Source organism: Mus caroli, chromosome 8 (genome assembly GCF_900094665.2).
Source record: "Mus caroli chromosome 8, CAROLI_EIJ_v1.1, whole genome shotgun sequence".
Lineage (NCBI taxonomy): Eukaryota > Metazoa > Chordata > Mammalia > Rodentia > Muridae > Mus > Mus caroli.
This window is the reverse complement of record NC_034577.1, coordinates 30,693,368-30,718,963: the sequence shown is the minus strand read 5'-3', so window position 1 is coordinate 30,718,963 and position 25,596 is coordinate 30,693,368. Positions and strand designations below refer to the sequence as shown.

At 42.1% G+C, this 25,596-nt stretch overlaps 1 protein-coding gene across 3 annotated transcripts in view; it reads right to left on the bottom strand.

The window, feature by feature from the left end:
* Positions 1-2,167: 2,167 nt before the first annotated feature.
* The window catches only part of Trmt9b (tRNA methyltransferase 9B (putative)), a 58,308-nt gene continuing 34,879 nt past the window's right edge, over positions 2,168-25,596 (bottom strand). The window contains exons 4-6 of one of the 3 annotated variants that reach the window (XM_021170266.2): positions 20,543-20,697; positions 13,607-13,780; positions 2,168-7,456 (exon numbers count right to left, since the gene is read on the bottom strand). In XM_021170266.2, the coding sequence (XP_021025925.1) occupies positions 6,441-7,456; positions 13,607-13,780; positions 20,543-20,696 (1,344 nt within the window). In that variant the 5' untranslated portion in view covers position 20,697 and the 3' untranslated portion in view covers positions 2,168-6,440. Of the gene's footprint in view, positions 7,457-11,177; positions 11,273-13,606; positions 13,781-20,542; positions 20,698-25,596 lie in introns of those variants that run through there. The other 2 variants (XM_029480800.1, XM_029480799.1) reach the window with 2 other exon arrangements.

The window sequence follows — 25,596 nt, the reverse complement described above, 5'->3', positions numbered from 1 at the left end:
GTTGCTAATTTAATATCTTCTGCTGCAAAAGAACTTTTTTCCTTGGTCAGCAAGGACAGCAAACACTGCCAGTCTACAAATATGCATATGCACACATATATTTACATACATACATATATAAGAGCATCTGAAGAACACGGCACATGTTCACATACGTCTTCAGCGTGTCTTGCTTGGAACTTTCACTTATGTGTGGGTCTTAAACATTGCCAATGTTCTGGATAAACAAACAGGAGAATTTTGAATCTTTACCATAGACCATCTAGGCATAAGTTTTATGATTAGTGGGTAAGAAATGCTTGTCTTTCAGGGATTTTTTTCTTCTCTGTGAATGAAAATATGTGGATACTTTGTCTAGGGTCTTTGGTGTCTGGTTACACTTGCTATAGAGCAGTTACCATGACTCACTGTGCTGATTGGAATAGGTTTGGCCACCATAGATTCACATGTTTGAATGCTTGGCCCTAAGGGAGTGGTACTATTAGGAGATGTGGCCTTCTTGGAGTAGGTGTGGCCTTGTTAAAGGAAGTGTGTCACAGTGGAGGTGGGCTTTGAGGTCTTAAATATAAACTCAAGCTATGGTCCAGTGTGGAATCAGAGCCGCCCCCTGGCTGCTTGTGGAAGCCAGTCTCCTTCTGCTACCATCAGACCAAGATGTAGAACTCCTGGCTCCTTCAGGACTATGCCTACCTGCATGCTGTCATGCTTCCTCCCATGATGATAATGGACCTGTGAAACTGTCAGCCAGCCCTAGTTATATGTTTACCAGAGTTGCCATGGTCATGGTGCCTCTTCACGGCAATAAAACTGAAACTAAGGCGCTCCCTTTTCCCTACGAGACCGGAGCCTTAGACAAATCACGAAGCAGTGTGGAGAAAACTGGGGGTTTTCATGGGGTTGAATTAACCCTTAATTAAACTAGAGCCAGCTTTGCTTTTCCCAGCTCTAGTTGAAAGAAAAAGCATGTATTTGCCAATTGGGTATCCGATTGGATATCAGTTCTCACAAGTGGTCCATTGTCTGTTTATAATCCACTGAAGGGGAACCATCATAGCGGATGGACAGACTGTAGGGTCGCACTACAATGAAACACTCCTACTATTGTGGTACACTGCCGGGTCTCAGGGTAAGTCATGCATTTACAGCTTGGGGCTGGAGATGAGGCTCAGTGGGGAGAGTTCTTGCCTACCCACTGTCAGGTCCTGCATCGGATCTTCTGTCCCATATAAACCAGGAGGATCAGGAGCTAAGGTTATTCTCAGGAGCATAGCAGGTTCAGGGCCAGCCTAGGATACATAAGACCCCGTTTCCAACCAAGCCAAGCCAACCAAGCCAAGCCAAGCCAAGCCAAGCCAACCAAACCAAACCAAACCAAAAAAAAAAAAATTGTGCACTTCTTAGCCTGTGTTTTCTGTGTGATCATTCTCTTAGGTTTCTGTTCTTCCCTCCTGTGGAATGCTATTTGTGCTTTGACTTCAGTCCTTGGTTGATAAAAGTTCTTTTTAAGTTCTTACCCCAGTTTTGTATATAACTAAGGGCATGAAGATGGAGTTCATGGCATCAAAATACAGTTCTGGTTTCTGAACCAAGACTGCACACAGAGGACTTGAAAAATCCAGTGGGGCCTCTGATCCTCTTACATCCCTCGGGACTTTTTTTTTTTTTTTTTTGCCAAATGAGTGAGTGGTAGCGTTCCTGTGCCTATTGATGGAATGAGCCTGCTGGTGCATCTGTCTTTGAGGAAAGCTTATAATTACAGCGTTTCAAGTCTGAATATACCAGATCCCTTCAAGGCATGGGATAATTACTTGTTATTATGTAATTTTAATGAAATCCATTGTTTAAAATAGCCAATTGCAGAACAGAAAACAGGTGCAATTGTAGGAAATGAGTCTGAAACAGAACTTGAGTCGGCTTACCAGGGGCCTGCATGCCTTCCGAATGAGTTCATATCTTACCCTTCAGGATACATTCTATTCTGAAATAGATTTACCGAGCGCTTGTGCTCGAGGCTTGTCAGTTGGCCCAGGGTAGCCTCAGTTAAGTGAAATCTGTGTCAGACAGGCCTTCTCCATGTTAATTAACATGCATTGCAATCCTTGCCCCCCCACCCCCACCCCAGGCAGGAGATTTGAATACTGTGTTTTACAAAACTAACAATATCATTTGAGCATAGCCATACAGCAAATACAAAGCATGTTCCAGCAGGACACTTGAATTTTTGGTCATTATGTCTTAATATTATGTGCAACCCAATACCCCAGATATGTCCTGGCTTTTCATCATTTGTATCTGGGGACACTGCACAGCTCTGAACAAATAAAAATAGAATACCTGCATTAGCCCCCAAGTTCTTCACTAATAAAACAGGGAAATAGGGATATGTTTTTTAGAGTATTCAAGAATTGTAGAAAGTGATTAGAGAGCTCTGTGATCAAGATCTCTTTTTTTCTTCAAGTCAAAGAGAGAGAGATTTATAAAACCAACCAACTGAACAACCAACAAATGACAAAACAGGGCTGGTAAGAGGGCTCAGGGACCATGAAGATCTTAGAGGAGCGAACCAACTCTTGCAAGCTGTCTTCCGACCTCCACAAAGACACACACATACACATACACACACACACACACACACACACACACAAACACACGTGAAAAACTGAAAAGAAGACATAAAGGGGAGAAAGACGTGTAGTCTTTTCTTAGCCTGCTTAATGCATTTGTGCAGGCAACAATCACAGTTAACCTTGAACACTCGGTTGCCTGCTTAGCATAGAGCCTGGGATCCAGCAGGAGGGCATGTAGGACACCCTGGTTCTGAACTCAGACTGGATCCAGACCATCTAGAACTGAATCTTAGCTCCGCCTTCACTACATGTGTGATACTTACTGCATGTGTAGATTTTGGTAACTTAGCACATTATTATTATTATTTTCCTGCCTTAGATTTTCTTATCTGCAAATTGGGAATTATATTTATTTGAGACAGCTATTGGGGGTTACAGATAAAAATGATAAAAGTTAGCTGCTATTATTACAGCTCCCTCTTTTTCTGTTCAGGAAAAGTGAGACTTGGCTTGCTTTGTTCTTCACCTTCAGAACAGGCTGTGAAGGACAGATTAGTGAATAGTTATGCCAGTATCCTTATCCGAGCTGGGTGTTCATAGCCTGGTTTTAAAAAATATTTTGTGTGTGTGTGTTTGTGTGTGCATGCGTGTATGGATAGGTCTGTACACATGCAAGTGCAGTTACTCTTGGAGACTTAAAGAGGCATTGTAAGCCACCTGACATGGGCACTAGGAACCAATTTCAGGTCCTTTGAAGGAACAGTAGGCACTCTAAAATCAGTAAGCCACTCCCTAGCCCCTCACACCTTATTTTTAAGGCATTCGCTTCCATAGTGAGTATAACTAGGGTCCCATTTTCTGATCTCCTGGAAGCCCACGTATTTGAAAGATCCACCAGTGTTCATTTGTTCAGTAACCAATAAATAGTATTTAAGTACTATTTTGAATTCCTGGTTTACATTTGGCTCATTTCCCATCTGCATTACCTTCAAACTGTTTTGCTGAGTCAGTTGAAGGTCAGTTGAACACACAGGAATCTTTGGCCTCTAGAATCAGGATGATGGATAGGCAAAAATCAGTGATAGACAGTCTGGGGATGTAAGGCAAGGGGGAAGGATCAAATCTGTGTGACAATCAACGTGTGTGCATAGCCAGCCTATAGTTACTGAAGCACTCTGGTCTTATTTCATAACTGCCAACAACCAACCAACATCCCCCACCCCTACACACACATATACCAAAACCTAATAACCCAGAGAAACTCACCAATCACTTGCCCCCAAGGAAAATATTATTTTGATTTCATCTTTTGTTTATGTCAATGCATGCTCACCCCCCAAATCACTTGTCTGTTTCCACAAAGCTCCCCACACAAGCCAGGGAGGTACTACCAGTGCAACTTCTAACAAGCATCTAATAAGTTCCCCCAACTTTCACTTCCGTCAGGCAGTGGGACTCTGTGTTGATGCCAGGAAGGATCTAGAAAAACATCATTTTGTCTTAACAGTAGTAAAGGTTTTCAGATCACGTTAGACAGACCAGTGAAGTCTACCCACTAGCTGATTAAGACTGATGGTCACACACTGTCTTTATTTGTACGCATTTATGACTTGGGTTTCTTTCTGAGGACAGTCCTAAAGAAGAGCAAGTTTTTAAATGATGGAGATATTTATACTAGTTTCCAATGGCTTTTTAATCATCGAAAGGCAAAAATTGAATGCAAGAAGTGCTTTTCACAGGGATCCCTTGAAGAAAGGTTACCAGCCACAAATTTTGCTTAATATACAACAAAACGGCTGGGTGCATAGAATTCCTGCACTTAGCAAGGCTGCTGTCATTAGTGTTCCCAGCTCTGTCAATGCTGTACGAAAATCTTTCTGCTTCCCAATAAGCATCCCAAAGGGCTTTAAGTACAAAATGGGGTGTCTGTTTATTTTATGAGCTTGTTCAGAGATATTAGCTGGTACAGCATCCTGGCACAGCCTAATGAATTGGGTTCCATATAACAAGCTTTAAGTAGCACATTCCAATCAGGGCGATGTCAGGCTCAGACGTCTGGCAGCAAAGCCAAGTGAAACTCACACAGACCTCAGAGAAGGGGGAAACCATAATAAAGAGGTCATCACTGCTAACTAGTTCAGAGTCACCATTTCTCCCAGGAAGCCACTGCACATACAGTTTAATATCTTCACTTGGAAAAGTAGAAGGTACAGTAGATTTTTAACTTATACTTCACCCCTGTGTCTATTTTCATGTCTCCCTGTACAAAATGTACATGAAAAATTACAAGACATGCCTACCACTTCCACCACAGGGGTGAGGAGATAGAAATTTGACTTGAAGAACCTCAGGAACTATCTGATAGACTTTTAAAGTTTAAAAAACACATTTTTGCATTTTCAAATCACCTTTGAATTTGTCTTCAAAAGTAGCTTCCTTTTTGTTACGCTCCAACAAAATCTCTGAAGAGGATAAACAACCAAATAAATATATGATCCATTACAATTTTTGTTAATTTTGTAGTGGGAGAAAAAATAAAATGAAGATTGGATTTTAATCTAATCTCCATCATTATATTGGTCCAGAAAGCACAATGACTATTTGATTTTCTGCTTGTTAACGAATTATCTGGAACCATATTCCGTGGCCAACTTATTTTTGTTTCTCCCGGGTCTAGTCTCTAATTCCTTCATAATTGTTCCTTGGGATCCACAACATAGAATTAATCACAGTCATGGTTTAGTCTTAAAAAAAAAAAAAGCATGGATTTTTTACAATGCCCACTGAATCACTGCACTATAGAGTAGCAGAAATTCAACCTGTGACTAAGCTTCGATTCTGTCCAGATTGTTGATATAACGATCTAATGCAGTTACCTTCAAGGGAATAAATGCCATGGCATGCAACAGCAAGTCCCAATTATGTGTCCACTAAGGCTAAAGACATGACACTTTCCAGATCTGTCCCCACAGGCAAAGTAAAACAGCTCCAATTAGACTCAGATAACTCAGATGAGCATTTCCTAGTTGAAAACTCTTTGGGTAATTTTGGCACAACCTCAGTTGGCTATTTATGCTCCTAATACCTTTGGAGAAAATGTCACCAGAGGACAGAACATCTCCTACCCATGTAACACTCTCTACATGCTAACAGTGTGTTTATTTATTTTTTAATTCTATCTGTGGTACTGTGGATATATGCTGACTCTGCGGCATACGAGCTGCCTGCTCTAACACTAACTCTCTGCTAACAGCGCCTTTAAGAAGCTTCAGAGCAACACTGAAGACAGTATTATTAACATTGCTTATCCCAAACGATGTTTGCATGTAATTTAGAACATCTGGGCAATACTAGAAGACTTGATGTAGTTAGCAACAAAGTCAGGAAACAAGACACCCCCACAGCAAGCCTCAAACACACTCCCAGCAACAGAACAGGTGTCCTTGTTCCTCCCACAGAGATCTAAGTAATTACCTGAGAACCAACTCAATTTATTTTTTTTAAAACTGCTTTTAAATGGTATATTTAACAGCAGAATATTTAAAAACGAAAAGATAATACTGACGCTTGACATACACATATTATAATAATTTCATCACTGGGAGGAAGATCAAGCCTGTACTTAAAGTTCAGTTCCTGTTGCTTCCTCAGATTCTTTTATTGAAACTTCAGCAGGCAGATCCTGTAGCAGACGCAGTACGTGCCAGACTTCGTGCATACTCAACAATTAGGAAGATGCGATCAAAGTGCTTAAGTACCAACTTGTACCTGGATTTGAAAACAATGAAACAGGATGCTGCTTCTGGTACCCATACCAGCCCAGTTGAACAGATGATGGGCCACCACCGTAGCCTCTGCCTTGAGCCATGTCGTTTAATCCCAGCTCCTCTTTTTCTCTGCAATGATGCACCAGTTACCATGGTCATTGCCGGAGCTCAGAACCTGCAGCTCAGACACACTTTCCTGCAGCAGGCTGGATAGCTCACCTTCCCGAAATACATGGTAGTAACGCATGAAGGCTTTGGAATCGGGGGCATCCCGTTGCACTTCCAAAAAGCTTGAGTCTTCTGAGTTGGAATCGTTGGAGTCGAATGCAGAAACCCTCCTTAATATTTTTCTGGCAGAAGGATCGCTGCTGTTACTAGCAGTCACACTGTCCCCGGTATCAGTGATGTCCAGAAAATTGCCCCCCTCCTTCCTCCTGCTCTCTCCTCCCTTGTGTCCACTGAAGTTGTCTGATGTGCCAGGTGTTCTCAGCCAGCCCAAGTGTCTTTGAGAAGATGTGTCTACGAACACCTCATCTAAGTTCGGTCCTTTTGTTGAAAATGGCTCCGGAGCGTGCAAGTCTAAGCTGGGGTGTCTGGAAGGCTGTTGGGACACGGTGCTATTGGCCCAACCCTCTGGGATTTTCATGGGCCTGACTCTTTCATTTTGCTTCCTCAGGGTTGATTCATCCAAAGACCTGGAGAAAAACCAGGAACGAAAAGATTTTCCAAAATTGCTATACAATCCGTTCTCTTGCTCGCCTTCCTTTGAAATAGCTTCGCAGCAGGTTCTGGCCACCGCAGACCCATAGTCCATGCTGTGGGATCGTTTGGAATCACATCTGCCCTTAAAACACACTGCGCAGCTGCACACGGAACCCGGACCCTGGAAGCCTCGGCTCGTGGGATGCTCACAGTGATGACCCCATGACTGGTGGGATTCTGACAGCAGCCGGGAACAGAGTGCCCTGTTCCACGGCACAAGTACATCCTGTTTCTCAAAGTGTCGGTTCTTCTGTTCCATTGCCCAAACATAAATCATCAACTGGCCTCCGGGAGCTAAAACCCTGGCCATTTCCTTTATTGCTCTAATTCTTCTTTCTTTTGTAGAAAAATGGTGTATGACTAAAAAAGAAAAAATATAGATGTCATTGTGCATATATCATATACATAAACACATATACACTGGTCATGAAATTCTGGCCTACAGAGAACCTTATCACAATAAACTGGAAAAACAACATGGGTCTGGCTTTCAGAGACAGTTTTTGACTTTAACAAATTCTGTAGATTTTAAGTTCCCTCAAGTCTAATAAAAAACAAAACAAAACAACAACAAAAAACCCTTAGAGATAATGAGCAAGTTCTCTTCAGCCTCAAAGCCTATGGGATTTGAAAATTGGCTATCACAAGGATAACCAATGTGAATGACTGAAATCTGAAAGGGACTTGTAGTGCGGCCGTGTTCTCTGTTGGAGTCTAGGGACTAACTCATTGTTTTACTGAATAATTTGTTTCTATAGAAGCCATGGGTGAACACCATGAATCAGTGTTAGTAATATTAATAAAACAAGATACAGAGAAAGTTTTAATATTATGTACTTTTTAGTTAGATGATGCAAAGAGAAGCCAGCTAAACACAAGGTCAAAAGTTAACAGCCCTTCCTAGTGATAATACAATAATTGTGTGTGCTTAAAAAATGTATTAGTTATCATTTCACTTTTAATCCCTGAAAAGTCAGAGGGAGATTCGAGTATTTCCTGAGTAGAATCCATCTTTCCCCTACGTGTATGTGTGCTCTTAGGGTGCATTTTATTAGTAGTGCTCATTATGTCACACTAGGTAATTAAGGACCTCAGGGGACTGTGCATGATAACAGACACTCTACCTCTGACTGTACCTCCAGTTGTATTAGGTGTATTCTCACCAAACAAATATATAGAAAAGTCCTCATCCATCATGTACTGGAGGTTAATCACAGCACTGTGCCAAGAGGAAGCTCTGTTTTCCAACAGGAGCCTCTACATAGATCAGGGAGGAGTCTGGTTCCAAGCAAAACTGAGCAACTCCAGCTCTGATGTGGGCAGCAGCGCTGGCAGAGAGCAGCTGAACCTGTCCTCTTGGCGCTCACATCATTTAGCCTTTAGTGAGGATTTTAAACTAGTGAGCTCTAAGGTTTACCTGCCACAGGTATGCATCAAATAACTAAAGGGAAGTCTGGTCCATATAAAAAGTCTGATCTCTCTATAAAAAGTTTTCGGAGGGAGGTCACTCAAGAATACAATTGGCATTAGTTTCGACCTATCATATCTATCGTCTGTTTTATTTGTGTGTGGGCTGGTGTTTCACCTGCATAAGTGTATGTTCACACCACATTTGTGCAGTGGCCAGAAGAGGGTATTGAACCCCTTGGAATCAGAGTTACAGACAGTTGTGAGCTGCTGTGCAGTGTCCACAAGGCTCTACAGAATGCAGCTTCTGTGGATCGTGACAAGTCACTGCATTAACCTGATAAAACCCAAAGAGGGGACAAGGGAAACACATTAAAACAGGTCTGTTTACATGCTATAAGTATCTCTTTGTAATAGACTAATAGGTCTTCAATGTTCCAGGACTCTACTGGGTTTCAAAGGGTGTTGTATAGAAAACAAAGTCTTCATTTATTGATAAGTACAAAATAATTCATTTTTAATCATAGTTTTATGCAGAAAAGTGACTCTTGTGTTTTAAATGAGTATGTAACAAGCAGTAGGTAACAAACTTTTAAAGCAAGTGTTTTAAAATTTTTATTTATGCTTATGTACCTGTGTGAGCAAACAGTGCATGTATACAGATGCCTATGGAGGCTAAAGAGGGTATTGGATCCTCTGGGATTGCACTAGGCAGCTGTGACCCACCCAACCTGGGTTGTGGAACCGAACCCGGGTCCTCCACAAAGTAGTGGGTGATCTTAACAGCTGAGCCATCCCTCCAGCTCCAAGTCAAATGTTTTGGAGGAAAAAGAAGCTTATAGAGGAAGATTTCCTCACACATGTCAAATGTGTTACACACACACACACACACACATGTTATATATACACACACACATACAAGTTCTGGTAGGACGCACCATGAGCATCACTAAAGTGAGATCTATCTGAAATGTCACTGCTGAGAAACTATGTTAAAAATTTTAAAAAGTAAAAGAACATTTTTGTTGGTGAATCATAGTCACAACTCAAATGTAAAAATAGTATCCCATATTTGCAGTCCATATATACATTGCATATACGTACTTAGAGCAATTTTCCGGTGGAGAGGCTAAAAAGATGACTTGGATCCAATTTTTGGATTACAGAACCAAATGGTGACAGCAGATTTCCTTTAACACCCTGTCAAGTCACTCACTTTATGACTTACTGTTCTTCAACTTTCTAAGTGTGTAGGTCTTACTGAGCACTCAGAACTTCCAGGTTTGGCAGAAAGCAGGCTTTAAAACACTGCTTTCGCTGATGTTTGGGGCCTGGGGATTCCTGTTGTTGGGGAGCCTCCTGTCAATGACGATGGCACACATATACCTGTCCCCTGGTGAGTCCGCCTAAACATCACCAGGTATTGCCCGATGTCCCCTGTAGGATGGGTGTTGGAGACCCTGGCGTGAGGTAAGCAGTTGATTCACACCAGTTTACACTGCTAGATGATTTTAGACAGTTTGCCAAATTGCTCTAAGGGCAAAACGTGTTCCTTCTCGGAATCTGCCAGGGAAGCACGGTGTGCCTATAGCCGAGTACGGCAGTTGTCTCTCTCTTACTAAAAGACTCGTAAGAAAATAAAGAAGTGAGGGAAAGATATGTCCTCATGTCAGGACAAGCCAGAAATGCCAAAATATGAAATTCAAAAATAGGGAAAAATACATATGAATGTAAGAGTGAGTTTTGAAACTTCTCATATTATTCTAAATGTGAAAATGACCTTATCATGCTACCTCATAGCTATAATTCCTAATAGCATATTTGGGAACTTAAAGGAACATTTTTGTTAGGCTAATTTATTTTGAGTCAACACTTCTTTGTGTACTCCAGGTTGACTTTAAACTTATGATTCTCCTGCCTCAGCCTGCACAGGGCTGGGATTATAGCTATGTGCCACCATGTCTCTCAAGTCCTTTTCAATTAAAAGATAGTAATGAGGTGTATTAGTGCATTTCTGCTACTGTAACAGAATGCCAAAGACTAGGTAAACTATAAACGATAGAAACACGAAACAATAAACTTTAAACAATAGAAACCTATTCGGGTCGTGTTTCCAGTTGAGCATAATTCTTCAAACCAGCAGGTCAGCATAGGTGAGGGCCTTCTGGCTGCCTCCTGATATAGCTTAGGGCACAAATGATAAAGAGCAGTGAGTGAGGCATGGGGAGTTGAGGGGGACACCCTGCCAAGCTCACTGATACACAGATATTTCCTCTGAATTGAAAACTTCAAGGAAGGTGCAGTTTGAGACCCTGGAAGACTAGAAGTTCTCAAAATTTACAAGACTTAAAAGCCGCTCACTGAGACTATACAAAGAGTAAGCAGTTGCTGGGGGAGAGGAGACCCTTTAGTGAAGCTGCCTACACATTGTGACACTTATCCATGAGTTATACATTGTGACACTTATCCATGAGTTATAAGCTATGTTTGGTGGGAATTTTTCAGTGGCAAGTTGCCTTTGAGACACGAAAGTAATAAGTAAGTCTTCCCATGTTCCTATCAGAAACCTGACTGTACTAGATGCCCTATCTGGGGTTCACCTCTCCTTGGAAAAAGTTGTGCCAATCTCTCTCCAACTCTCGTTTAGGGACTTTCCTTGTGATAATGAACTCACTTTTATAACAGGCTTCATACATTCAGAAGAGCTGTGACACATTCTAACATAAGCTTTGGAACAGACACACATGAGAGTGTAGCATCCTCCATTTTCTGTAAGGGAAAGGTGGGACCTTTAAGCTGAGAGCACAGGAACATGGAACATTTCTGAAAAGCAGATAAGGAGTCAACACTACATACTCGGTCACAGTAGCGGAGTGGTGCTGGGATAGGAGCCTTGTGGACTCCAAAATCTACATAAACAGCTTTGTGATTATGAGCACAAATACTCTATCTTTCTCCTGAAGTCTCTCTAATTTTTAGTTCTTTAGAAAAGTGATTGAATAAAAATGTTTTCCCACTAAAGATTCAGAGTTCAGCATTGTGTTGCTTAGGTCAAAATGAGCCCTTTAATACATCTGTGTCACTCCAACAAAGACTATGTCAGAGAGGGAATCAGCAAAAAGGGATGGAGGCAGTAGGCATCTGCAAGCCTTCTCAAGGAGCTGGCATGCCTGGTTCTTTGAGGGAAGAAATAAAAGTCTATTGTTTAAAACACAGGGGTCGCCGGGCGTGGTGGCGCACGCCTTTAGTCCCAGCACTCGGGAGGCAGAGGCAGGCGGATTTCTGAGTTCGAGGCCAGCCTGGTCTACAAAGTGAGNGCCAGGACAGCCAGGGCTACACAGANAAACCCTGTCTCAAAAAAAAAAAAACCAAAAAAAAAAAAAATAAAAAATAAAACACAGGGGTCTGTGATGCTTTGTTATAGCAGCCCTGCACGGACTAGTGCTGACCACAAAAGGCACCTAACAGTCTCAAGTGCAGAGAAGGAAGACAGCATAAGGGAGGTTCCCATGGCAACCATCTTTCACTGTTCCTGACCATTTCCAAAGTTATGGCATTCCAGGCTGGTGTCTTCCCACTATGCAAAGATACAGTTCCCATCTGAGGAGACCTAACAACCTCTTGTCTAGTTCAAGAAAGTATATAATATATATTAATTTAATTAATTATATATATAAAATCATGAATGGTAGTCAACTTCCATAAGATCACCTTATTTTGATAGTTTGATAAAGTTTGTTATGTCAAAAGGCTAATTTAAAAAATGTGTTCAATCAAGTAATTTGCTTTGTAAAAGATTTTACCACTGAAAAGAATTTATCAGAAGAGTCATCTGTTTCTAGTTTTTGGACTTTTCAGACAAAGTCTTTCTGTGTAGTCTTGGATGTCCTACAGCTTGCTATGTTGACCAGGCTGGCTTCAACTCACAGAGATCTACTCGTTTCCGTCTCCCAAATGCTGAGTGAGAGTAAAGGTGTGTACCACCCGCAGGCAGATTTCTGAGTTCGAGGCCAGCCTGGTCTACAAAGTGAGTTCCAGGACAGCCAGGGCTACACAGAGAAACCCTGTCTCGAAAAAACAAAACAAAACAAAAAAAAAAAACAACAACAAAAAAGAAATAATAGATAAAAGGACTGGGATTAACCTTTTATTCTTAAATGATTTGCCTATCTAAGTACCTATCTAAGGTAACAAAATTAATTTAAATTTTCTATCAGTATACAAAGATTAATACCAATGAAACCTTAAACCTGTATCAATATATAAATTCTGTACCAATGTAAGAAAAATATAACTTCAATTCTGCACCAAAATATAAAGATTTCTACCAATGTGGAAAAAAAAAAGGTGTGTACCACCCTGCCTGGCTAGGGGATTGCTGTAGTACAGGGTTTCCTAGTAAGTAGTACAGAGTAAAATGAGCTACGTCTCATGCATCCGTGCATGTTTCAGGCATGGACTTTGCTGATATTCCTGTTGTTTTGTTCCCTTTGGCATGGAGTTTTCTGGGGAGGCTTGTGAAATGTGAGAAAAAAAAAATCCCTAGACTCATCAACAACTTTTAGAATTAGGAACAGAAAGACATGCTAAAACAATGAAATCTGGGACCAGGTAGGGCCTGTCTTTTCCGGGAACTTGGGTAGCAGTGGATGGCATACTTGTTTGGGGTGGGGGGATGTTCAGTACATTAGTTCTAGAATTTTCTGTTGAAATTCAAGGACACTGCTGTAGTCTGTTTTTGTTAACATGAAACCTGAGTAATCCCCTTTGTGTCAGGAGGATCTGACCTGATCTCAATAGAGCAAAGAACGTTTTCAGTGAGTAGGCACTCCGACACCCTTCTTGCAGGTAGCGAAACACATGGGAACAAATCATCAAAAATAACACAATAACAGCCTGAAAGTTGAAAGTTAAAACCGCTTACATATCAAAACTGTATTAGACAGGAGTCAAATAAGTCATGTGACAGAGTGTGTATATTTTAAATTTAGACAAAATGCATTGCATAGACCTCTACACAGAATGGACACTGAGTCACGTGAGTTGTCTGATTGTGGTTTTTTTTTTTTTTCATGGCAAAGTATGAAAGCCTGGCTGCCTTACCTCCTATGGAGATGATAGCATCGAAGCCCTGGTCCCTAAAGGGGAGATTAAGGTTGTCACATACCATGACTTCACACCCTCTATTCCGGGCAATCTCTACCAGAGGCCCACAGTAGTCACAGCCCAGAGTATGGACTTGGCTGTTCACTTTAAGATACTTTCCAGTTCCACAACCTGTAAGAGAAAAACCAGCGTCACATGCTGTCCTTCCTGGAACGATGCAAGTTAATGTGTGCTGTAATGGATGAACTTTATATTAAATGACCAAGATTCAACACTTCAGAGAACACTTACGTATTGTTTCATACACAAGAGAGGAAATATGTATGGAATATTTATTGAAGCATTGCCCATGGAGTTCAGCACAGTAGCACAGCCTAATCTCATGAGCTGGCTCATCCTTGGGAAACACAGGCTACGACATCCGGAAACTGGGGTCAACCATGAGGGGTCGGTGTCTTCATAGTGATGTATGCATTTTACTTTGTGCGTGTGTGCTGTGTCAAATGTCTGTTTCAATGGGTCTTATCAATTTCTGACCTTGTTGAACAAATTACTGCTAACAACTTTTGAATGTCTATGAAGAGAAAAATCTAGGCAACAAAATGTGGCTTTTAAGAAACACCACTGTGACTGAAGAAGAAACATCTTCCCACACATTCTTAGGTTAATAGCAGGTACAAGGCTTCTCTGTTGGGTCAGTCTGTAGCTCTAACAGAGAGTCTGGAAAAAAGTCCAGACGGTTTTTGACATTCATTTCCTAGTGGCAGAGGCCCAAGTATCCAATCCAAAGACTGAGATCAAACCATATAGGACGATAGAGAGTAACACAAATGACGAATTGCCACGGAACACCCACCTTGTATCTTTTAGCACTACCATCAACTTCTCTTTTGAGACTGGGTCTCTCTGTATTACCCAGGCTGAACTCCTGGGCTCAAGGGGGTTTTGCCATTTCAGTCTTCCAAGAAATTGGCACCCTAGGGACATGCATCTACATCTGGCTCCTAGCAAGGTCTTCAGTCTCAAATATGTAAATTAGGTCCCAGAGGTGGGTGAAGAAATCAAGGGAGCTGATTTTTTTTTTTTTAATCTCCTGGCATTTCTTATTTAGAGGATTTTCTGGGGCATGGAAAGATCACTCACTGGTTAAATTCAGAGTTTGCTGCTTCTGAGTAACAAGTCTAGGACAGCTCTTTAATAATTCCATTTTAATATACTATTTCAAAATGATGAGGCAAGAAAAAAATAAAGCAAAGGTTCCCTGGTGCCATCTGTGACAGTGGAGAGGAGGTGAATAAAAAAAAAATTAGTTTTCCAATGTTATTCTTTCAATAGAAAGAGATTAGATACTCATTTTAGATCTCATAGCCATTATTCCTAACGCTTATGAATAAAAGTGTCTGCTATTTGAAGACAGTCACGGAAAGTATAAATCACACTGTATTGCAGTGTTAAAGTCCTGTCTGTGTCAACGATGATAGCCTTATTTTAATAAGTATCTTGGAAATTCATTTCTCCTTTTATTGGCTTGGGAGATACACTGTGAGAAAAGAAAGAGGAAATCGCTTTGAGGATTCTGGTGAGAACCTGCTCATAAGTCATGTCAGATGGTGGAGGATGTTCAGAAAGCCTTTCATAACAACGAGGCTCAGCTTTCGCCCCTCTTGGTGCCCAGCTCTCTAGCATCCTCCACTCATCCTTCCATGTTCATTTCTGATGACATCACCTTGGACAGAACCTCCAGACACGATGCAGTTGCTCCTTTCTGAGCGCAACTCTGAGATGCTGGCAAGATCATGATACCATAGAAGGCTCCAGTCCATGACACTCCTGTTCCCTTGCAAGATCTCATTAATAATCATGCCCAGCTCTAAAGAGACACTGGGAAGTGTCTGAATGCTTGCTTTCTTCTCAGTTTTGTACTCTGCACCACAAAGTGTCTACAGAGGTTAAGAGAGCATGGCTCCAATTCAACAAAATCTTTTGAGTCAATATGGGTGAATATTTGATGAAAATAACAAAAACGAATACTTTTCTAATATCTGTAGGAAAAACCCGCCCTGCTTTCCATTTGTACTTGAGATTGATCATGCTAGGCAAGAGCCCCATCATGCTAGGCAAGAGCTTGGCATCCTAGGTACATCCTCAGACAAGAGACAACTACATTAACAATTTTGTTCTTTGTTAATATCTCACCTAGAAGAGTTCTTTTTTCTATGGTTTTGTTATTGTTGTTGAAAGAGACAAATAAAATGCACATTTTAAGTTTTTCTTTTGAGTCCAGAGTCATGTCATTGGCCAGACATAGTTCTGGTCTCTCTCTTGCTTTATGAACTCATTTAGCTAAAACCTTCAACCCAAGTGCTTCCTTCCATGCTACATGCAAGTGACATGAAATGGACCAGCCCATTCTGGGTAAACTGCCATGGCCACATGGGTCAGTTGCAAAGTTTCCTGGATCTGTCTCAGTGTTTCTGCTGTTGAACCATGGAAGGTGTGGTTTATGACAGTCTCCATGTTCCTTTAATCTCTATCTTTTGGGTTTCCAGAATGGTATGGGGGCAGACACTTGTCATTTCCCACATGATATGGGAGCAGACACCTTAGCTGAGGCAGGGGGATGTCTAGTTCAGGCCAGTCTGGGTTCTATAGTGAGACATTTTTTCACTTAATCTCTCTGCTGGATGTTGTAAATGTTGTTTGGATGATGGTTTCTGCTGGATGTTGCAAACTGACTTGAAGATGTTTTCTACCTACTTGCTGCTTCTGTCTCGCTATCACTTGCTATTGTCCTTGTCCTTTTACTTGCTACAGACTTTCAAGCCATAAGTACAGCTATCATAGATTATTTTTCTGGACCATATGAAACAAGGGATGTGAAAGCAGTTTTTCTCTGACTTCTTCCACCCTGCCATAAAAGCAGCCATTTTCTTTTTACCTGTGGGTTATGCATATGAAAGAGAGAGGGGCCGGGGGATACACCAACCATTTATCAGAAAAAAAAAACAGACCACCCTAAAAATGATAGCTAGTTCAGTGCCTGCCTTACTGATATGGCTTCTTAAAAGATCCTATAAAAGCTTTGTGCTCATAACCTATAGCTAAGAGACCTAGGTCTAGAGAAAGCCTGGCTTTCAATTTTCAGCCTTGTTAGTAACGTAGCTCTTCCCTCTCCAACCAGCCCTCCTATTTATTGGCTAAATCCAGCACAGCGGAAGAATTTCTGGTTAGAATACCATTATTTCTTTTTGAATTTCAACTACTTTAAAACACACCCTTCACCTTGTAATCAAAACGTTACTATTTACTGATTTGCCTAAGTACATAAATCATATATGAACTAAATGGGCAAAATATGTATTTACGACAGATAGAGTTAGTGATTTGCAGAGAGGGATTCAAAGACTATCATTCCTCTTATAGTCTATGGTGCCAAAAGTCAGGGGGAAAATAGTCTGGTATTGTGCTCCCATTAGCCTGGATACTATGCAGATTTATAATCCTGGGCAACTCATGTAAATGAGTATGTAATATATTAAAGATGTCCAAGGCTAGATGGGTGACTTTATGCGGTACCACCATCTGTGTAATCAGGAAAGGGACATCCAGTCACATGCATCCAGAGGCTCCTATAGTCACACAAAATAGGTCAAGGTTGCATAGTGAGCTGGTAGGAAGCGTTATCCCTAGCATGGGATACCTAGTGTCTGGAGACTTGATATGATGGAGTGGCTTCTTTCATTGTGTGTCCTTCCATAGCTTTGTAACTAAACCCCTGTATGTAGATGATCTGCACATCTGAATTCTCCGACTTCATGCAATCCTTATAAATAAAAGGATTCATTTATATCCTTTTACCATTTGGCTTTGGGATGCTGGCATTTTTCTTTCTATCTTGTAGATTTGCTTCTCTTGACTAATGAACCTGGGCATCATTTGATTAACATCTCAAGATTCACATCTTCTTCTCACCCCATCTCTGTTCCACCTCCTGTAATCATTTCTCTAGACTCTGAGTTCAATGCTTCCAGGTCTCACATCTAACTGCAAGCATGAAACCTTTGTCTTTCTTTGTCTGATTTATTTCATTAAGCATCATGTTTTCTGTGTTCCCACATGATGTCGCAAATGACAGGATCTGGGGCCTTACACTAATTTTTAAAAAATGTTCTGTACAGCAAGCAAAGATTTTGTACTTTCCTATTCTGGTTGTGGACAGGGTCACCGTGAGAGTCACATTAGCATATTTCCTTAGCATCTCAACAATTTGTTTTTGAATTTTCATTAGCATACTTTTATTTTACATGTCGGTTCTTACTAGCAATATTGCTTATATAGTACTCTGCTTGCTTTTAGATCTTTAGACTTTATACTTTTATAGGACTTTCGATACTACTGACTCATTCCATATTAGCTGTTTATCTAGCTAATAAGGTTTATTTATATTGCTAAGCCCAGCACTGACAGCCCTTGCAAGGTCATTATGGTGTGTGCACTATAAGGGGACAAAATGAGTTGCTGCAGTCCTCAGATTGTTGTCTGGGAAGAAAATCCAAGGCACTAATTGGTTTGGACACTTAATGAGTTGCGAGGCTCGACTGAGCCACAAAAGTATCTGGTCTATCACAGGCGAACTTTGGAACCAAGCTGTCGGGTACCCACCCAGGCTGACCTCAGGCTCTGGTGCCATTTGCAATTTTCTGGGATGAAATCCCCCAGCTATGTAAAAGTTTATAAAACTTAACCTTTCTCACAAACTGCCCAGAAACAACAGACTGTGCCCAATTCTTTCCTGCAAATTCTTCCCATGCCCAGAAAATAGAAGTATAATTGATGACTTCCTCACAGTTTTGGTAACACCAGGGATACTTACATAAAACCTCAGAGTGCAGTCTCTGGAATCTGGTGTCTCCTACATTGTTGTCCTAACAAAGCCCAGAGAAGTAAAAGTTCCTCTGCCCTTGGCTAAGTGGAGTCTATGTCAGCTAATACCATACATATACGAGTGTCTTCCTCACAGTTTATTTCGTGCCTACGTTTTCGAAATTTTTTGTGTTTTTGCTTTTTACAAATGCACCCCTCTTCCCTGAAACATGTGTGGGTTCCCCAGGAGAAGGCTACCGTGTCTGTGGGCAGACTGTGTGAGACAATGCTTTGTGCAAGCATAAGTAGAATCGGTTGATTGAAAGTTCAATGTCAACAAACCAGAAAGACATAGAGAATAAGAAACCCTTAAACGGAAATGCAAGCAAACAGGGGAACTGACAGGAGTCCATGATCAGTGCCTAGCTGCACCTCTCACCCCAGAGGCTTCCCTGGGACAGTGAGTTGCCGTTCACCAAGCCCGTGGCTATGATACATTTAGAACACACCACAAATATAACAACTGATTTATTTCTTTTATAGATTATTTTTGAAGCATGGACAACAGAGAAACAGAGATAGAGACTGGCACTGGGAGAGAGTAGCACACACCTTTAATCCCAGCACTTGGGAGGCAAAGACAGGGGGTTCTCTGTGGCCGAGAGGCCAGCCTGATCTATGTACTGAGATTCAGGATAGCCAGGGCTACACAGGGAAATCCTGTTCCCCAAAACCAAAAACCAAAACCAAAAATACCAACCAGCCAAACAAACAAAAGACATAGAGAGGCCCTCTGTATCAGGATAATGTTAAAACCAGTTCGCTATCCTTCCTAATTTCATTTTCTTACACTTAAGCCTTTGCTGCACTTTAGAATTTATTTAGACATAAGATGTAAGATAAGCAGTGCCTTATTATGTGTGCTTCTCTCTCAAACCTCCTTAGTGAATTGCACCTTTCCTCCCCAGCCATATGAAAGTCCTGTGCTTTGCACGGACAGTGGACAGTGGGACCTCTGAGCTCATTACATCCTCTCAAATCAGATACCCTTCCCATTTTGTGGCAGGAGGATTTGAACTCAGAGCTCTGAACAGAGAGAGCATGCGTATTACCCCTGAAACCATATCCATCACCCCAGGAAACCGTATTTGGTTTTAAAACTGACATGCTGGAGATCTTCTTTGGACTCCCACCTTGGACATGGCTACCTTAGCTACCTCTGGCACAGCAACCTTGTGATTCCTGGAAAGTGGAGTTAGTTGGAAGTGGGAATCCAACCACACCTTAAACCTTAGTCTTAAACTAAGTGTGGTTTACTACTCCTCAATGCGGAAAGATGCTGAGCTGAAGTTCCCCACATAAATCAGTGATTATGGAAGGACTACCCAATTAAAGGCATGCCCTGCCAATATGATGCCTACAGACAAGGGGGAGAGACCCATCAGAGAAATGAAAGGGTGCAAAACTTAGCTCATCACCTCACAAGTCTGGGCCTTTCATAAAAGTACATAGAACCACTTACCATGAGCCAAGGATACAAAACACACCTTCCAAATGTGAAAGTCTCTAAATGGAAAACGTCTAATGTCATGGCGTTTCCATCCTTATTTTATTCCATCTGTGTCAGGTTGGTGTGGATAGAGGATGTGCATCAAGGCCCAGCATGGATCTCTCAGTACAGGCTGGGAGATGCTTTCTGCTTGCAGACTTTGATGATGTGACTTTTGGCTGTAAATTGAATACTCTAAAGCAGCGGTTTTCAACTTGTGGGTTGCCTACCAGATATCCTGCATATCAGATATTTACATGATGACACACAACAGTAGCAAAGTTACAGCGATGAAGTAACAACAAAGTAATGCTATGATTGGGGGTCACCACAACATGAGGAACTGTATTAAAGGGCCGCGGCATTAGGAAGGTCGAGAATCACTGTTCAAGAGACTACCATGCTACTAACACAACATCAGGCTTCTTTTTAGAATGAATAGGAGACATGAGTGAAGAGGGTGTGAGTAAATGGGTACACGAGCGACCACACATGGCAAAAAAACCAAAAGTATGGGTTACCAATGTCAGCGACGAGGCTGCCTGGCTTCTGGTCCTGCAGGAACTGGCGGACACGCGGCCAGGCTTTGCTCTGCAGGTCAGTGAAGTAGGGGGCAGTGTTCTTGTACACACTGTGCACATGTCGCTTCTCCAGTTCCGCAGCTTCAGGATCCATCCTGGGGAGAGCAGGGCCAACACGAGGCGTGCAGGTAAGAGAAGGAAGCAGACACAGCTAGAGGAGGTGCATAGATGTGATGCCTTGTACATGCTCAGCCCAGGGAGTGGCACTATTAGAAGGTGTGGCCATAAAACACTCATCCTAGCTGCCTGGAAGTCAGTATTCTGGTAGCAGCCTTCAGATAAAGATGTAGAACTCTCAGCTCCTCCTGCACCGTGCCTGCCTGGATGCTGCCATGCTCCCACCTTGATGATAATGGACTGAACCTCTGAACCTGTAAGCCAGCCTCAATCAAAGGTTGTCCTTATAAGAGTTGCCTTGGTCATGGTGTCTGTTCACGGCAGTGAAATCCTAACTAAGACAATAGACTTCCTGATAATTGAACCTACAACTGCAAAAGCTTTGCTGGTCTTTGTACTTCCTGATAGCTGTAAAGAAACCTGCATGGAGCATCAATATTAACACCCCAACCTTAACAGGTGTGTAGTATTCATCTGCTCACTTTCAGAAACCAACCGTTTGGGGATGGGTTAATCACTGGAAGCTTCTTCACAGGATCAATTCTTTGCTTTGGGGGCGTGGCCGACATTAGTACCACATGGTTTCATTTGGATGAAACTATCTAATTCGAGGTAGATTTTTAAATTTTGTAACAGGATGCTATCATTCTGAACAAGAAGCACTGTGGAGTTGTGGAGATGGCTCACTTGGTAAACAGTACTTGAACTGGTGGACCCTTGGAGTTCTCCAGCCCACCAGCCAAACCTAATTGGCAATTATAGCAACTGAGGAATGACACATGAGGATGACCTCTGGCCTACATGCACAAGCACGCTCTTGAGCACACACACATACACACACATATACACTAACATGCACACACACATGGACAGGGGACTTTATGAAATCTATCTTTTTAAGATGCTTGGATTCCAACAAGTTCTCTGTGTTCATTGGTTCTTTTTGAGCAAGTAGCTTTTAACCTGACTGATATCAACAGCCTGCAAACAGATCTATTTTCTGGCCCTTTAATGCCCCCCCCCCATGTTGGTTATATAATAGCTACTTAAATCTCTGTAGTTGAAATGTATATCCAATCATGCTGCTTCTCAGCTCTGCAGCCATGCAAGGACATGACACTCCACACAGGAGAAACCTTAACATCCTTCATGCCTTTCTTCTGCTTGTTCATTTGTTTGTTTACCTATTTATGTGTATCATGTGCAGTATGCATGCTTGTATATATGTATGTTTGTGTGTGTGTGTGTGTGTGTGTGTGTGTGTGCGCGCACAGTTATAAAAGCCAGAGGTTGATGCTAGGTTAATAGTTCTCTGTCTTACGTATATCGAGGCAGGGGCTCTCACTAACCCAGAGCTTCATGACTTGGCCAGTCTAGCTAGACAGCTTGCCCCACTGATCCCTCATCGCTTGCTCCCAAGTGCTGGATTATAGGCATATCTCCTCACATGCACACTGGCATTTATATGGGTGCTGGGGACCTGAACTCCTGACTTGCTTGCTTGTGCAACATGCACTTTACCTACTGAGCCATCTTCCTAGCCCCAGCTACTGTGAACTTTGCATTCAAGTCAAAAATCTCTATGGCAGGAATCTGTCTATTTGAACACCATACCCATTTTACAGAACCAGCCATGTGTATTTTGGAGAACCTTAAAACAAATGACACTGATAAGCACAGAAAGTCAAAATGACAGACTGAATTCTTCTCGATGTCCATTTACCGCAAGAATGGAGCCCTCAGAATCAACTAAGCAGGGCTCACAGGGGATCCCAGGGACTGAAGAGACAAACCTGGACCCTGTATGGGTGTGAATTAGGTCCTCTGCATCCAGGGATGGTTAGCTTGGTGTTCCCTGGTACTCCGAACAGTGAGAGTGGAGGGTATTTCTGACATTTTGCCTGTGCTTGGGACCCTTTCCCTCCTATTAGACTGCCTCCTTCAGCCTTGATATGAGGGTTTGTGCCTAGTCTTATTGTAACTTGTTATGCCATGTTTGGTTGATATGGATGGGAGGCCTATTCTTTTTTGAAGGGAAATAGAGGAGGAATGGATCTAGGGGGGGAGAGGGGAGGTGATGGGAGAGACTGGGAAGAGTAGAGGGAGGAAAAAAACTGAGTTCAGGATGTAGTAAACAAGAGAAGAATTTTAAAAATGGCAAAACATAAAATACCGAAGTTAAAAAAAAATGGTTCCAACTTAAGTGCTGTGTCTAGTATCTGAATAATATCCCCTGGAGACTTTTCTCTGAGTTCTCTCCTAAATTTCTTGGCTTCTACCAAAACCAAGTAGCCTTGGAAATTGCTGTTTTGAAATGGGTGAGCAGGGTGGATCTATTTTGTTCTTATTGTATTGCACGCAAGGTTTAAATGCCGCGGAGTCAATTATTGGTTGTGAATGGAACACTTTTGAAATTCTGTCCATCTGAATTTCTGAGAGTAAATTCCATGGGAATTTCATGTACACCAAACAAGCCCATTCCTTCTGAGTGTGATAGCTTATTAAGCTAATAAGACCAGAGGGGAAAACCTGCAGAGAATTTCAGCTGAAGCATGGGACGTGGAAATGATCTTAGCCAGGCTTCCTGTTCTGTGTGTCACCAAATCTCAGACCTGCAAAATAGTCCAGGTCAAAGGGCTGAGTAGACAAAGCCCTAATGGTTGTGTCTCCCTGTGAGATGTGAATGCCCACCAGCACCCTATCCATTTCAGAAAAGAGTCCAAGTTGGTTTGTAAGACTGTCCATTTCTCAAAACCACCAGACCTACACTACTCTTTGTTTCTTCCCACAGACCAATACTCTGCACAGAGTATTTGGAAAATGTTCCTCTAGTGATTTCCACTTCCAGGAAGTCCCTAAAACACAGGGAGCCTTTCCTGAGTGCCCCCTTTCCACCGATGTTATTTCAGTGAACCTAACCTTGTGACTGAAGACTCTGCACTGCCATTGCTGGTAATCTGAGAGAAGCATTTCTCTGCTACGATGACTGGACCCAGGGTGAAAACTAGCCTAATGGGAACCAGGTCATAGGTGGAGCTGGCTCAGCCTTGAGACTCTGAACCAAAGGGCCAGGAGAATCATATGAGCACAGGTGTTTCTGGGCTTCTGGAGTCCAGTTTGAACCACACACACATAAATGGAACAAGAGAAAAAAAAAAGAACTGTAAAATAAAGGAAGCGTTTAAACAGTACAGGAGACTGTGAGGTTTCACAGAGGCTGAAGGGAGGAGAGCAGGAGGAGGGAACAGCCTACTCTATGACCTAGTTCTAGCTCCTCTGTGGGGTCTGGACTGTTGCCTGCAGGTCACCTGGCTCCCAGACAAATGTTACTTCTCAGTGCTGGCTGAGCCCAGAAGTTCTTCAGTTCCTAACCTGGAATTTCAAGTGCATTCTAGTTAGCCCTGGGATAGTCTTCTCTCCAGCCTCATTATGTTTTTTGCAACTCATCTTCCCTGAGACAGACAAATTGCTTCTTTTTACACAATTTGAAGAGAAACCAGAGTATTAAATTGCTTCTTTTAAAATGAAATACATTTAGAAATGATTGTTTTACACTTCGAGCAACTCATGCTCAAGGATAGTGACGGCTAGTGTCACTAGCTAAGCAATCTAAGAAACTGACACTGTAACCCTGGTAGACACAAACAAAATCAAACATGAATAATAATAAAATAATAATAAATATGATGGCAAACCCAAGAAAGTCCATGGATGTCTTAGCTTTTCTGCAACAAAATACCTGACGTGGACAACTTAAAAGGAGAGAGGATTTATTTTGTCTCACATTTCCATGGACATTTGGCCCAGTTACTCTGAGCTCATGAGCTGGGGTAGAAGCTCAAGGCTGGGAGCGCATGGCTGGACAACAACATTCACCATATGGTATTCAGGAAGCCAAGGGAAAGAGCTAGAGGAAAGGACTGGGATGAAATATGTGCTTCCAGGGGACACCAACAGTGACCCACTTTCTCCGACCAGAACCCACCCCCTAAGGTTTCCACCCCACCCCAACCCCCGCTTATGCCATCAGGAGCACCCAAGTCTTTAGCATGGTTTTATGGGTTTTATTGCTGTGAAGAGACACTGTGACCAAGGCAACTCTTATAAAGGCAAACATTTAATGGGTTGCTGTTTGCAGTTTCAGAGGTTTAGTCCATCATCATCATGGCAGGAAGCATGGCAGTGTTTAGTCCATCATCATCATGGCAGGAAGCATGGCAGTGTTCAGGAGACATGGTGCTGGAGGAGCAGGGAGCTCTACATTTTGATCCAAAGGCAGCCAGGAGGAGATTCTATTCCACACTGGGTGGAGCTTATAGACCTCAAAGCCCGCCTACACAGTGACGTACTTCCTTCAATAAGGCCACATGTCCTAATAGTGCCACTTCCTATGGCCAAGGTTTGAAACATGAATCTATGGGGGGTCGGGGGGGGGTCGGGGCAAAACTATTCAAACCACTAGAGCACATGACTTTAGGGACAGCTCAGATCCAACTGGTATCAACCTCAAAAGGGGCGACTGACTCAGCAGGAAGAAGGCGAGGAAAGTCCTGAAAAGCATCAGGGATGTTGCCATCTGTGTTCTTTTCCCTTGATCACAAACCCCACCTGCCTTCACAGTAACCCCCACCCCAACCTTAGGTTTCAGAAGCTGTCTTCAGACCACACTGCTGCTTGCCAATTTTCATGCTTCTCACTCTTTTCTTTTCTTTTCTTTTCTTTTCTTTTCTTTTCTTTTCTTTTCTTTTCTTTTCTTTTCTTTTCTTTTCTTTTCTTTTCTTTTCTCTTTCTTTCTTTCTTTCTTTCTTTCTTTCTTCCTTCCTTCCTTCCTTCCTTCCTTCCTTTCTTTCTTTCTTTCTTTCTTTCTTTCTTTCTTT